Genomic DNA, 15789 nt, shown 5'->3' on the forward strand with positions numbered 1-15789 from the left:
CACCCAATTTATTGTGGGAAGCTTGTGGAAGGCTACCCGAAACATTTGACCCAAGTTCAACAATTTAAAGGCAACTCTATCAAATACTAATTGAGTGTATGTAAACATCTGACCCACTGGGAATGTGATGAAAGAAATAAAAGCTGAAATAAATCATTCTCTCTGCTATTATTCTGACATTTCACATTCTTAAAATAAAGTGGTGATCCTATCTGGCCTATAACAGGGACTTTTTACTGAGATTAAATGTCAGGAATTGTGAAAAACTGAGTTTAAATGTATTTGGCTAAGGTGTATGTAAACTTCTGACTTCAACTTTACCTTCCACCTTGTAAAAGTCTCTCTGCCTTTGCATCTGTGTCTTGGGACCAAATCCCATCTAACCTGAGAGAGAGAGAGAGAGAGAGAGTGTGTGTGTGTGTGTGTGTGTGTGTGTGTGTGTTAAGGACCTAAGGTGGGACAAAGTAGGGGTGGGGGATTAGGTATGGATGATCAGCAACAGGGGCCATTCAGACACGGTACAGTACTTCATGAATGTAGCTTCTGTTATGACGTTCAGCAGCTTTCACAATTAACGTGTACATACACACACACACACACACTTTCTCTCACTTTCGCTCTCACACACACACATTCTCTATCTCCGTCTCTCACACACGCAGATATTTGCATTCAATAGCTTTCACAGGTAAAGTGTACTCCTACCCATACACACACACACACTTTATCTCTTTCACTCTATATATCTATCTCACACACACACACACACACACACACACACATGTGCAGCGAGATAGTCTGTCAGCAGGATGGAATTTAAGAAGCATCAAAAGCGGGCCTGCGAGGCTGGGTAAGACCCCTCTTTAATAATTAAACATAGTCTATAGCCAGGTGAGGCCCGCAACATGAAAGGGCCCTCTTTCACTGGAAATTAGGTGCTCTACCCCTGTTAGTTTAGGCTGACCTCCACACAGAGGTACACATGCACGGGCGTGCACTCACACTCACATACACACACACACACACACTCCTGTTCTCTTCATAAGAAATGTCAGCTGAGGTGAGGTAGCTCTGAACTCCCCCTCTCTATTTGATGTCTCAGTATCCAAGCCCTCTGAATTATGTTGTTTGTCTTTCATCATGCAACCGTGTGCAGTGTTTCTGGTGCTTGCCAAAAAACAAAAGGTAAAGTGAAGTTTATCAAAGCTATCTGACAGAGTGAGAGTTTCAACATATAACACACACATTTTCACGGAGGCTTCTTCCCCAAAGAAAGGTGTTTTGACACCTGTAATTGTTTTATAACTTGTCTGGTGTCTAGAACAGTTCAGGTAGAGCAGCTGCTAGTGTGTATGTCAACATGAAGACAAGCTGAAATATGACTGAAATCTCTTTGTTTGTGCTTGTCTGTGTGAGTCAACGGAGACAAAGAGAACAGAGCATGTCCCTGACAGACCACTACAGTATTCCTGTACCATAACAGCATCTCTAGCTGCATCACACCCACAGGTGGCATACAAGCACTCCAAGTCTTCTGCTGGTGTGTAATATGTGGGAATATGTTTAGGTCTTCTCCTGGTGTGTAATATGTGGGAATATGTTTAAGTATTCTGCTGGTGTGTAATATGTGGGAATATGTTTAGGTCTTCTGCTGGTGTGTAATATGTGGGAATATGTTTAAGTATTCTGCTAGTGTGTAATATGTGGGAATATGTTTAAGTATTCTGCTGGTGTGTAATATGTGGGAATATGTTTCAGTATTCTGCTGGTGTGTAATATGTGGGAATATGTTTAAGTATTCTGCTGGTGTGTAATATGTGGGAATATGTTTAAGTATTCTGCTGGTGTGTAATATGTGGGAATATGTTTAAGTCTTCTCCTGGTGTGTAATATGTGGGAATATGTTTAAGTATTCTGCTGGTGTGTAATATGTGGGAATATGTTTCAGTATTCTGCTGGTGTGTAATATGTGGGAATATGTTTAAGTCTTCTGCTGGTGTGTAATATGTGGGAATATGTTTCAGTATTCTGCTGGTGTGTAATATGTGGGAATATGTTTAAGTATTCTGCTGGTGTGTAATATGTGGGAATGTGTTTAAGTATTCTGCTGGTGTGTAATATGTGGGAATATGTTTCAGTATTCTGCTGGTGTGTAATATGTGGGAATATGTTTCAGTCTTCTGCTGGTGTGTAATATGTGGGAATATGTTTAAGTATTCTGCTGGTGTGTAATATGTGGGAATATGTTTAGGTCTTCTGCTGGTGTGTAATATGTGGGAATATGTTTCAGTATTCTGCTGGTGTGTAATATGTGGGAATATGTTTAAGTATTCTGCTGGTGTGTAATATGTGGGAATATGTTTCAGTATTCTGCTGGTGTGTAATATGTGGGAATATGTTTAAGTATTCTGCTGGTGTGTAATATGTGGGAATATGTTTCAGTATTCTGCTGGTGTGTAATATGTGGGAATATGTTTCAGTATTCTGCTGGTGTGTAATATGTGGGAATATGTTTAGGTCTTCTGCTGGTGTGTAATATGTGGGAATATGTTTAAGTATTCTGCTGGTGTGTAATATGTGGGAATATGTTTAAGTATTCTGCTGGTGTGTAATATGTGGGGATATGTTTAAGTCTTCTGCTGGTGTGTAATATGTGGGAATATGTTTAGGTCTTCTGCTGGTGTGTAATATGTGGGAATATGTTTAAGTATTCTGCTGGTGTGTAATATGTGGGAATATGTTTCAGTATTCTGCTGGTGTGTAATATGTGGGAATATGTTTCAGTATTCTGCTGGTGTGTAATATGTGGGAATATGTTTAGGTCTTCTGCTGGTGTGTAATATGTGGGAATATGTTTAAGTATTCTGCTGGTGTGTAATATGTGGGAATATGTTTAAGTATTCTGCTGGTGTGTAATATGTGGGGATATGTTTAAGTCTTCTGCTAGTGTGTAATATGTGGGAATATGTTTAGGTCTTCTGCTGGTGTGTAATATGTGGGAATATGTTTAAGTATTCTGCTGGTGTGTAATATGTGGGAATATGTTTAAGTATTCTGCTGGTGTGTAATATGTGGGAATATGTTTAGGTATTCTGCTGGTGTGTAATATGTGGGAATATGTTTAAGTCTTCTGCTGGTGTGTAATATGTGGGAATATGTTTCAGTATTCTGCTGGTGTGTAATATGTGGGAATATGTTTCAGTATTCTGCTGGTGTGTAATATGTGGGAATATGTTTAAGTATTCTTCTGGTGTGTAATATGTGGGAATATGTTTAAGTATTCTTCTGGTGTGTAATATGTGGGAATATGTTTAGGTCTTCTGCTGGTGTGTAATATGTGGGAATATGTTTCAGTATTCTGCTGGTGTGTAATATGTGGGAATATGTTTAAGTATTCTGCTGGTGTGTAATATGTGGGAATATGTTTCAGTATTCTGCTGGTGTGTAATATGTGGGAATATGTTTAAGTATTCTGCTGGTGTGTAATATGTGGGAATATGTTTCAGTATTCTGCTGGTGTGTAATATGTGGGAATATGTTTCAGTATTCTGCTGGTGTGTAATATGTGGGAATATGTTTAAGTATTCTGCTGGTGTGTAATATGTGGGAATATGTTTCAGTATTCTGCTGGTGTGTAATATGTGGGAATATGTTTAAGTATTCTGCTGGTGTGTAATATGTGGGAATATGTTTCAGTATTCTGCTGGTGTGTAATATGTGGGAATATGTTTCAGTATTCTGCTGGTGTGTAATATGTGGGAATATGTTTAAGTCTTCTGCTGGTGTGTAATATGTGGGAATATGTTTAAGTATTCTGCTGGTGTGTAATATGTGGGAATATGTTTAAGTATTCTGCTGGTGTGTAATATGTGGGAATATGTTTCAGTATTCTGCTGGTGTGTAATATGTGGGAATATGTTTAAGTATTCTGCTGGTGTGTAATATGTGGGAATATGTTTCAGTATTCTGCTGGTGTGTAATATGTGGGAATATGTTTAAGTATTCTGCTGGTGTGTAATATGTGGGAATATGTTTCAGTATTCTGCTGGTGTGTAATATGTGGGAATATGTTTAGGTCTTCTGCTGGTGTGTAATATGTGGGAATATGTTTCAGTATTCTGCTGGTGTGTAATATGTGGGAATATGTTTAAGTATTCTGCTGGTGTGTAATATGTGGGAATGTGTTTAAGTATTCTGCTGGTGTGTAATATGCGGGAATATGTTTCAGTATTCTGCTGGTGTGTAATATGTGGGAATATGTTTCAGTCTTCTGCTGGTGTGTAATATGTGGGAATATGTTTAAGTATTCTGCTGGTGTGTAATATGTGGGAATATGTTTAGGTCTTCTGCTGGTGTGTAATATGTGGGAATATGTTTAAGTGAGACCACCTCTTTAACTGGCGTTGGTAGGTCATCCATCACTGAATATTGAATCTGTTACATTATGTTACGCAACTTGTCTTTGATAAATATTTTGGGCACCAAATGATCCAATTTTTATTTATTTAAAGAAGACCCATTTTATCCTAGTTAAATCTATGAAGGACTCAGGAGAGCAAAGCTAATATGTAGCCTATCACTACACACTTGTCACTTTGTGTCTGTCGCTCTGAAGGAGCCCATTAGTGGAGTTCAGTGCCGGTAATGTAACGTGCTGCTAACACCTGGTGCTCAGGGGAGTGCGCCAAACACACACACACACAGCCTCTCCGTCTCATCCCATGCCAGGGCGTTAAGTGTCAGCACACGTCCTGACTCAGGCCTCCTTCGTTCCCCCTTCATTTTCTTAAGGCACTCTTGTTGGCCGCTTGCAGACAATTTACAAAGGACCCCTCTCACGGGGCCTGACGGCACTGGCCGTCCCTCTCTGTCCCAAAAACACACAGAGCACTCCTGTCTCAGTCAGCTCTCATTGGTTAGAGGACTGCACACTCCCCATCCAGCCACTTTGTCATCACATGTATCAACCTGCGAATGCGCTGCATTCCAAACTGTCACACAGAGACTAGGTGTTTTTGGTTTCCCATTGGTTCTGGGAACGAAGCCATCAGTTTCCTGACCGGTAAAATGGAACGTTTTTAAACGTTCTGAGAATCGAAGTGAAAATGTAGCCTATTCTGGGAACGTACATTTTTTGTTATACTGAGGTTCTGATAACATTTTACTATGGTTTCCTGAAAGTTTTCCTGGGAGGTTTTATTAACGTTCTGACAATGGAAATTCTAGGTTATTTTGAGGTTTTTGAATAACTTTCACTGAAAGTTTCAGTAAGACTTTTATTAACACTACTAGCTTAGTTTGGGTTCACTTGTTTAACTCCAAGCACAGGAAGGATGCATGAACATTTTCTTAGGCATTAGTCATGCAAATACATTTATTTTTTATTGTGGCACGGCATCAGTGAGATTCAAACCTATGATCTTCTGATCTCTATCTATAGAATTAGTCCACTGCGCCACCAGGAAAGACAGCTAGCATGCCATGTTTTTTAAAACTCTAACAAAGCTGTTCATTTTAGTATATTCAAACAGACCCCATTTCAAAGTCAACATTCAGGTCAACATTCACAAGGCCGCTGGGCCAGATGAATTACCAGGGCGTGTACTCCGAGCATGCTGGCAAGTGTCTTCACTGACATTTTCCCTGACCGAGTCTGTAATACCTACGTTTCAAGCAGACCACAATAGTCCCTGTGCCCAAGAACGCCAAGGTAACCTGCCTAAATGACTACTGCCCCGTAGCACTCACATCTGTAGCTATGAAGTGTTTTGAAAGGCTGGTCATGGCTCACATCAACACCATTATTCCAGAAACCCTAGACCCACTCCAATTTGCATACCGCCCCAACAGATCCACAGAAGACCAATCAAATCAAATTTTATTTGTCACATACACATGGTTAGCAGATGTTAATGCGAGTGTAGTGAAATGCTTGTGCTTCTAGTTCCGACAATGCAGTAATAACCAACGCCTATTCCCCCTCAGTAGACTGAACATTTTTTGCCATGGGTCCTCAGATCCTCAAAGATATACAGCTACACCGTCAAGAGCATGTTGACTGGTTGCATCACTGCCTGTTAGGTAACTGCTCGGCGTCCGACCTCAAGGCGCAGCTATCCTGCACCATTCCCAGAACATTGTGGGATGGTTGTATGCAAAACAACCATAGGACCACCACACTCTCACCAAGCTCTAAGAAACAAATGGTTCTCAGAACGTTATGTGCTAGCTGGGCAGTCACAATCAGCTGGGTCACGGTCATTAATCACCAAACAGAAGAAAACAGGGTGGGACTACATGGACATTTTTGTTTTCCTATGCAAAATGTTTTGCTATGATGTATCCTAATGAACACGCCCCTGGACTTTGTTTGATCACCCTCGATTGAGTTTAGAATGAGGGTGTCTGTATGATTGGTAATCTGGAGCGGTTGTCTGGTTTATGAAGAATGGGATTAGAGGATTTGGTGGGATTACGTAGGCCAAGAGCAATGAGCTCAACTTCTGTGTGCCCTTTAAACTCGTATTGTGAGGAGGCAGAACTAGGCAGAGCAGGTGAAAGCGAAAGAAACAGCAGCTTGGGGAGAGAGAAAAACGCTTTTGGGAACAAGAGAGAAGATGTTTTCATAGGCAGGCGGAACAGTTGACTTTTTGAAGTCTATTTCTTTAACTTTCTCTTTGAGACTTTGCAGAGGGAACGAAGAGCCTACAGATTCATCAGATGTGTCTTTTAAAACAGTCCCACCTGATAGGATCTATCCCTGGTGCACTGAGGACTTTGATGTCTGCTTAGCTGAGAGTTGGAGAATCTTGTTGCTGAGAAACACAGTCGGTTCAGGCTGACTGTAGAATTGAGCATGAGTTCAGTTGGGTAAACTGTGGTGTGGTGCTGGGATAGTGGGCTTCAGGCCAGAGAAGGCTGGTGGGAGGAGCTTCAGGTGGACGGGCTCATTGTAATGACTAGAGGCGGCAGGGTAGCCTAGTGGTTAGAGCGTTGGACTAGTAACCGGAAGGTTGCGAGTTCAAACCCCCGAGCTGACAAGGTACAAATCTGTCGTTCTGCCCCTGAACAGGCAGTTAACCCACTGTTCCCAGGCCGTCATTGAAAATAAGAATTTGTTCTTAACTGACTTGCCTGGTTAAATAAAGGTAAAATAAAATAAAATAAAAGAATGGAATCAATGGAACAAAGTCAAACGTGATTTCCATATGTTTGACACCATTCCATGTATTCTATTCCAATCTTTACAATGAGCCCGTCCTCCTATGGCTCCTCTCACCAGCCTCTTCTGATACTGGTAAATGGGTTTGGATTGATGAGCCACTCATGCTGTAGAACAGTAGGGTGAAATAGAGTTGTACTGGTCTGCTATCTTAATTTGATCACTGTTGTTGCAGAGAATTTTCCTACTCAGCAGGATATGCAAATTGTAGTGTATTCAAGGTTTAAAATGCTTCTAACGTTTCTGATTTCCACTTAAAAATTCAAGCCTTGATTTGCCCTAATGAAAAATGTATCACAAAAATGTCCATTAATTATAATCCACATAATAATTGCAGGATTATTTTCCTGCTGTGAGAAGCAGGGTCCTATTAAGATGGCGCATCTGTGACAGAATTGTTCATCTTGATGGTGGTCAATGATGTTCATGCTGTCTCATGCTGATGTTCCTCTCCCACTGTATAGGACCAGACAGTGATGTTCATGCTGTCTCATGCTGATGGTCCTCTCCCACTGTATAGGACCAGACAGTGATGTTCATGCTGTCTCATGCTGATGGTCTTCTACCACTGTATAGGACCAGACAGTGATGTTCATGCTGTCTCATGCTGATTGTCCTCTCCCACTGTATAGGAGTAGACAGTGATGTTCATGCTGTCTCATGCTGATGGTCCTCTCCCACTGTATAGGACCAGACAGTGATGTTCATGCTGTCTCATGCTGATGGTCCTCTCCCTCTGTATAGGAGCAGACAGTGATGTTCATGCTGATGGTCCTCTCCCACTGTATAGGACCAGACAGTGATGTTCATGCTGATGGTCCTCTCCCACTGTATAGGAGCAGACAGTGATGTTCATGCTGTCTCATGCTGATGGTCCTCTCCCACTGTATAGGAGCAGACAGTGATGTTCATGCTGTCTCATGCTGATGGTCCTCTCCCACTGTATAGGAGCAGACAGTGATGTTAATGCTGATGGTCCTCTCCCACTGTATAGGAGCAGACAGTGATGTTCATGCTGTCTCATGCTGATTGTCCTCTCCCACTGTATAGGACCAGACAGTGATGTTCATGCTGTATCATGCTGATGGTCCTCTCCCACTGTATAGGAGCAGACAGTGATGTTCATGCTGTCTCATGCTGATGGTCCTCTCCCACTGTATAGGACCAGACAGTGATGTTCATGCTGTCTCGTGCTGATTGTCCTCTCCCTCTGTATAGGAGCAGACAGTGATGTTCCTGCTGATGGTCCTCTCCCACTGTATAGGAGCAGACAGTGATGTTAATGCTGATGGTCCTCTCCCACTGTATAGGAGCAGACAGTGATGTTCATGCTGTCTCATGCTGATGGTCCTCTACCACTGTATAGGAGCAGACAGTGATGTTCATGCTGTCTCATGCTGATGGTCCTCTCCCACTGTATAGGACCAGACAGTGATGTTCATGCTGTCTCATGCTGATGGTCCTCTCCCACTGTATAGGACCAGACAGTGATGTTCATGCTGTCTCATGCTGATGGTCCTCTCCCACTGTATAGGACCAGACAGTGCGGGAGCTGGAGCTGCGTGTGAAGCAGCTGTCAGTGGAGGTGGAGAACGGTAACGTGCTAAGGCAGAAGGTGACCCAGGAGAAGGGCCAGCTGGAGATCCACATTGCCTCTATCAGCTCTGAGCTTCAGGAGGCCAACCGACAGTAAGGAGGAGACCCCACACCTCGGTCACCCACATCCATCCACCCACTCACTGTTCTCTTCCCAAACCTTACATGAAAAGAAGGAAAAGTCTCACCCCAAAATACACAGACAGCCCCCAACTCATTTACCGACCCAATCCGACACAGAGTTCCCCAGTCTCATCCCCAGCTCCAGCCTCTGTTTGAGCCAAGCAGTAGGCCCTTACAGTAGTGAGTGGTGCTGACTGTTTGTATGTCTGTACTGAGTATGTCTGTGTTGTGTTGTCCAGGAGGGTGTCTCTGCTGAGGGAGAAGGAGCAGCAGAGTGAGCAACATGAAGACACACTGCAGAGGCTCCAGACCAAACATGAGGCTGACATCAGCCACTTCCAACAGGAACACACACTCTCCGCTGCTAAGGTAGCCAACGGCATGTGCTAGCAGACTAGACTACTGTAGAACACTACTGCACTGCGACAGTATCATTGCGCAACATGGTACGCAGCAACATCTGGATGTGCGTGCAAAACAAGTTCCACATTCACATTCTGCTACCATTTCTGTCTAGCCGTCTGCGCATACAAATGACCTGATGCTACACCACTGAAAGAACTATTAGCTGAGCACACGCTATTCAATTCAAGGGGCTTTATTGGCATGGTACATATGTTAACATTGCCAATGCAAGTGAAGTAGATAATATACAAAAGTGAAATAAACAATAAAAATGAACAGTTCCACACTCTCTCAAAGATGTTGTAGAATGGTTAGATATATCTTCATGCTATACTGTGTATGACTTATGTTCAACTGAAGCCTTGACAGCATTTATATCCCCCTGCTGCTGAGTCATATGGTTGTTAGATAAGACTCATGTTGTTATCCTCGCTCACTTTCTCTCTCTCTATTTGACCTTTTAGTCATTTAGCAGACACTCTTATCCAGAGCGACAGGAGCAATTAGGGTTAAGTGCATTGCTCAAGGGCATATCGTCAGATATTTCACCTGTAGGCTCAGGGATTCAACCCAGCAACCTTTCGGTTAATGGCCCAACGCTCTTAACTTTACCACCTGCCTCGTTCTTTCTCTCCCTCTCTCCATCTCTCCCTCTCTCTCAGGCCTCTGATGTGATTGAGGACCTGGAACAGACAGTGGCTCAGCTCAGACAGCAGCTACAGGACAGTGAGCACAGGAGACTGAAACAACTCGGGGTAAACTGTGTGTGTGTGTGCGTGCGCGTGCGAACTGCTTCATTCCAAAACTGGAAGAAGTAGAAAAGACTATACAGATGTGTGTCCAGAGACCCATAACCCTCAACATCCTCTGCTGGATAGATTTTCAAGCAGATGGGTGTTTTGTTTGAATGTGAATAATGGGAAAAACACATCTCACATAAAAATAACTTGTTGTGCTTCTTTGTAGTTCTGTATGAATGTTTCAGACTTCCTGACTTGTGTTTTCCAGGACACAGAGAATAAACTTCAACAAGAGAAAGCAGATCTGCAGCACCACTGTGAGAAAAAGGTACAATCTCTATCAATAGTTACCTGCGCATCAAATCAATGTAGTTACCCTCATGTCAAATCAATAATCAATATTTGTGTCAATACAATACTCTCATATCAAATTGAGATATATGGCTGACCTCTTATTTAGTGTATAGGCTCAAAATAAACAAAGGCAGACTGTCTCACTTTGTCTTAATGAGGAGCGTCCTTTCCTCTGAGTCTTACTCTACATAACTATGTAGGCCTACCATGCCTAAAGTCAACTCTGTGAAACCTAAAGCCAGATCATAATTACATTCTACCTGCCTTTCCAGACTGACTGTGGTTCAATGGGAGAGATAAAAGCCTGGGACCCACATGGTCCTGGCTAGATCCCCTTCTACCCTTCCCTTTGATATGTTATGTCCTGCCTGTAAACTCAATGCTGTGATTAACAGGTCAGACTACTGCTGGTCACAGGGTCCACAGGGCTCAGTGGCTGTGGGGAGGAAGGGTGGAGTGGAAAGGTGAGGGGCATTCGGAGGAGTGAGGGTTTGACATTTAGGGGAGTTGGGGGTTCAAATCAAATGAAATGCATATTTAGCAGATGTTTTTGCGGGTGTAAGGGGGAGAGCTGGGGTGTGGCGTGAAGTTGCCCAATTTAAGGCCATAGGGGACGGGAGATGAAGTCTTGTCCGTCCGAAGAGCCATGCTCAGTCGCCCCAGCTAAATCCAGCAAGGACCTTAATTGCTGCCAGACAGCAATGGCAGCGACCCCTTTCTCTTTCAAGCCTCCCTTCAAAGCCAATGTGTTGTCATAAAAAATCCCCCATCTAATGAGTTGGTCCGGCCAGGCCAGAGTCAGGTGGGTGAAGATCAGGTTTAAGATGCAGGTCCACACACCTGGTTCATCTTCAAAGTAAAGCCTGCATGTTGAAGGGCATAGCAGTCAGTCATAAAGAGGGGCTGGGAGGGTAACAGGGCTGTGTGTTTCAGGTCAGGCACCTCTGCATTGGGGGACTGATACACCTGCAAGCTAGCTAGCTACCAGGTCTGGGTCTCTGTTAGCAGGGTCATGGTGAGGGTCAATGCCATTTCACCTTCTGTTGTTTAATCTTTATGTGACTGAAGTAAGTTGTTAGTTGAAAAAATAGTTAAATAGCTACATCAAATGTTTTGAGTGCACAGCCTTTCTCCATCTCCCAGTAAACTTGATGAAAGAATCTGTCTGCCTGTACATTCTTAAACGCCTATCAGGAGATGTGCCCAGATGGCAGCTTGATGATGGGTGGAGATAAGAGGTCAGGGAGAGGCAACCCCAGGGCCCAGGTGGATAAGGTCATGGAAAGGGGTGCTTGCTGAGAGATGGACCTGCTGTCATAGTGTCTGTCTCGGTTTCTACCCCTCACTCTCTCTCTCTCTATCTCTCTATCTCTCCTATCTATCTATCTATCTATCTCTATCTCTATCTCTGTCTCTGTCTCTCTATCACACAGGTGCGTGCCCTACACAACGAGGCGGAGAAAGAGAGGGAAGAGACCAAGAAGAAGATCTCCAAACTTGAAGAGTCACTGAAGTGAGTAGCAAAACACTGTAAATCAAATGTCTGTTTTCTTCTTTCATTTCATCACTACTTGGGGACTTGCCATTCAGTTTGGTTCAGAACACATCAGAAACATGGGATTTGTTCACACACATCACCAACCCACAAACCCACAATTCCAGCTTATGAAAAATGTCTCACAGCGAGCCAACACAGGCTTCCATCCATGCAATTATACAATGATACAATCCCCCCAAAGTCACTGATTTAGAAAAATGCTTAAGCACTCAGACATTGGTAAGTGCTAGTTACAGGGCCCGGGATACAGCTATAATTTGCAGAGCTCACCCTTGTGCCGTAATTGAAAACTGCAGTGGATATTTGAAGCTATATCAAATGTTGTCACTTTTAGTCTCTCCATATGTGCCTGTCTGACACATGCTGAAACATAGGAACCTCCATAGAGAGTTCTCATATCTGTGCTGTGTAGCGTCCCCTGTTGTGGGGCAGTGCCGAATTCCGTATTGTTGTACACCTCTCCTGTCTCAGATCTACAATGGCCGTGTCCGAATACCCATACTAGCGTATTAAACTGCATACTATTTAGCACTCACCGTTTAGTAAATAGTATTTTTCCAAATTCAACCAGCCTGATAATAGATAATTTCTCTAAATGCGGAATAGAGTAGGAATGGAGTTATAGGCCTACTCAGGCTGGTTATAGGCAGACTATCACATTTGACCTACACTGAGTGTACAAAACATTAAGAACACCTTCCTAATATTCCGTTGCACCCCTCTCTTTTGCCCTCAGAACAGCCTCAATTCATTGGGGCATGGACACTACAAGGTGTTGAAAGTGTTTCACAGGTGTTCTTAATGTTTATTATACTGTGTATAATGTTGTAGATCCATATAGCCCATCTATCCTATTTACAAAGAACTGAAGACAGAAACTGATAAATTGGGAACAACTGGACAGCAACATAATGATCATTGGGAACGAGATCAGAACGACTGCTAAGGCTTGATCCATAAATTAAATAGGTAGCCTACAAAAGCATACTTGATTTTCAAAAATTCACAATTTCTGTAATGTTGCATACTATTATACAAAAGAAATTTGCATACTCAAACAGCCGACTATTTAGGATGCAAGTATGGGTATTTGGATACATCCAGTGTGTCCTCCAGATGTGTAGTTAGCAGGGGTTAATGGCTGAACCCGGGATCACTGAGGCCGCACTGGAAGACATGGAAGTGGTTAGGACTAGAAAGAGGCCTGCCAGAGAGAGAGAGAAGAGCGCCTTGGCATACCTGGCCACTCTATTTCATGTCAATTAGGCTTTCTTTCGTTTTCTCTCGTTCTCTCGTCCCTCTCTTTCTCTCATTCTTGTTCTCTTACTCCCTCCCTCTCCATCCCTCCCTCCCTCTCTTTGTCTGGAATTAGTAAGAACCGCAGCAGCCTCGTTTGACATGTTATACAGTCTGACATGTCACCCACCCTGTGATCCTTCCCACCTCTGATGTCATTGGTTTTGTTTGTTACTTGTCTGTTGGCCGTAGCCTGTGAGATTCCACACCGCTACTTTTCTATCCTCACTTCATACTGCATCGTTTATAGTCATCACGTCGTATGCCCATGTTTGGCAAGTCTGTTAACGAGCAGGTGACCTTATCTGTGACAAGGGGCTACGGGAGGAGCCAGGGCTTTGGCTACATCCCAATACTCTAAAATGGCCTCATTTCCTGAATAATTTTACTTGAGACCATTGGTCATTGATGTAAAATCTTTGAATGGTCAAAAATATTATAATGTCGAACCAAATATGGGCTTTTCCTTTACTGGCCTCTGCTACATTATTCCAGCTACAATCACATCTCATCCCCATGCACCCCTCCCATCTCATCCCCCCTGCACCTCTCCCTCCATCCCGCCCTTCCTCTTTCCATTCCTCGTACATTTCTCCCTCTCTCCATCCCTCCCACCAGATGTTTGGCTGACTGAGCTCCTCCTATCAGGCATTCCCTCCTTTCCTCCTCTCCTTTCCTCAGTCGGCTATCGTTCCATTACAGTAGAGTACAGTCAGAGCTGACAGGCTAGGCAGGGCCAGGTCTAATCCAGGGCCTCCTAATGCTGCATGCATTCCTCACACTAATTAATACCATACATTACCTCATTACTGGCTCATACACAGATTACACTTCCTCTAATGAAAGTAGAATGTGTTCTGCACAATTAAAAGCTCACACAATCTAAGCTCACTCAATCCTAACGGCCCGGAACGCAGCCCCAGTCCCAGTTCTAGCCCCAATCTCAGCTCCTGCCCCAGACCAAGTCTCAGCCCTAACCTCAGCCCCCCAGTCTCCTAATGGCCCCGGAACACAGCCCTGCCCCAGACCAGGTCTCAGCCCTAACCTCAGCCCCCCAGTCTCCTAATGGCCCCGGAACACAGCCCTGCCCCAGACCAAGTCTCAGCCTTAACCTCAGCCCCCCAGTCTCCTAATGGCCCCGGAACACAGCCCTGCCCCAGACCAAGTCTCAGCCCTAACCTCCGCCCCCCAGTCTCCTAATGGCCCCGGAACACAGCCCTGCCCCAGACCAAGTCTCAGCCCTAACCTCTGCCCCAGTCTCCTAATGGCCCCGGAACACAGCCCTGCCCCAGACCAAGTCTCAGCCCTAACCTCTGCCCCCCAGTCGCCTAATGGCCCCGGAACACAGCCCTGCCCCAGACCAAGTCTCAGCCCTAACCTCTGCCCCCCAGTCTCTTAATGGCCCCGGAACACAGCCCTGCCCCAGACCAAGTCTCAGCCCTAACCTCTGCCCCCCAGTCTCCTAATGGCCCCGGAACACAGCCCTGCCCCAGACAAAGTCTCAGCCCTAACCTCTGCCCCAGTCTCCCAATGGCCCCAGAACACAGCCCTGCCCCAGACCAAGTGTCAGCCCTAACCTCTGTCCCAGTCTCCTAATGACCCCGGAACACAGCCCTGCCCCAGACCAAGTCTCAGCCCTAACCTCTGCCCCAGTCTCCTAATGGCCCCGGAACACAGCCCTGCCCCAGACCAAGTCTCAGCCTTAACCTCAGCCCCCCAGTCTCCTAATGGCCCCGGAACACAGCCCTGCCCCAGACCAAGTCTCAGCCCTAACCTCCGCCCCCCAGTCTCCTAATGGCCCCGGAACACAGCCCTGCCCCAGACCAAGTCTCAGCCCTAACCTCTGCCCCAGTCTCCTAATGGCCCCGGAACACAGCCCTGCCCCAGACCAAGTCTCAGCCCTAACCTCTGCCCCCCAGTCGCCTAATGGCCCCGGAACACAGCCCTGCCCCAGACCAAGTCTCAGCCCTAACCTCTGCCCCCCAGTCTCTTAATGGCCCCGGAACACAGCCCTGCCCCAGACCAAGTCTCAGCCCTAACCTCTGCCCCCCAGTCTCCTAATGGCCCCGGAACACAGCCCTGCCCCAGACAAAGTCTCAGCCCTAACCTCTGCCCCAGTCTCCCAATGGCCCCAGAACACAGCCCTGCCCCAGACCAAGTGTCAGCCCTAACCTCTGTCCCAGTCTCCTAATGACCCCGGAACACAGCCCTGCCCCAGACCAAGTCTCAGCCCTAACCTCTGCCCCAGTCTCCTAATGGCCCCGGAACACAGCCCTGCCCCAGACCAAGTCTCAGCCCTAACCTCCGCCCCCCAGTCTCCTAATGGCCCCGGAACACAGCCCTGCCCCAGACCAAGTCTCAGCCCTAACCTCTGCCCCCCAGTCGCCTAATGGCCCCGGAACACAGCCCTGCCCCAGACCAAGTCTCAGCCCTAACCTCTGCCCCCCAGTCTCTTAATGGCCCCGGAACACAGCCCTGCCCCAGACCAAGTCTCA

The 15789-nt window shown here is 45.2% G+C and overlaps 1 protein-coding gene across 4 annotated transcripts in view; it reads left to right on the top strand.

The window, feature by feature from the left end:
- LOC110538761 (centrosomal protein of 112 kDa) overlaps positions 1 to 15789 on the top strand; it is a 198183-nt gene that overhangs the window by 44329 nt on the left and 138065 nt on the right. For all 4 annotated transcript variants that reach the window (XR_016485399.1, XR_016485398.1, XM_090193994.1 and 1 more), the window contains exons 13-17: positions 8757 to 8911; positions 9181 to 9310; positions 10009 to 10101; positions 10355 to 10414; positions 11874 to 11953. Coding sequence is in view for 2 of the 4 variants with exons in the window: in XM_090193994.1 (XP_090050120.1) it covers positions 8757 to 8911; positions 9181 to 9310; positions 10009 to 10101; positions 10355 to 10414; positions 11874 to 11953 (518 nt within the window). In the remaining 2 variants the exon portion in view is untranslated. The remainder of the gene's footprint in view (positions 1 to 8756; positions 8912 to 9180; positions 9311 to 10008; positions 10102 to 10354; positions 10415 to 11873; positions 11954 to 15789) is intronic.

This window comes from Oncorhynchus mykiss, chromosome 12 (assembly GCF_057628025.1).
Source record: "Oncorhynchus mykiss isolate SJ-2025 chromosome 12, ASM5762802v1, whole genome shotgun sequence".
In the NCBI taxonomy this organism is placed as follows: domain Eukaryota; kingdom Metazoa; phylum Chordata; class Actinopteri; order Salmoniformes; family Salmonidae; genus Oncorhynchus; species Oncorhynchus mykiss.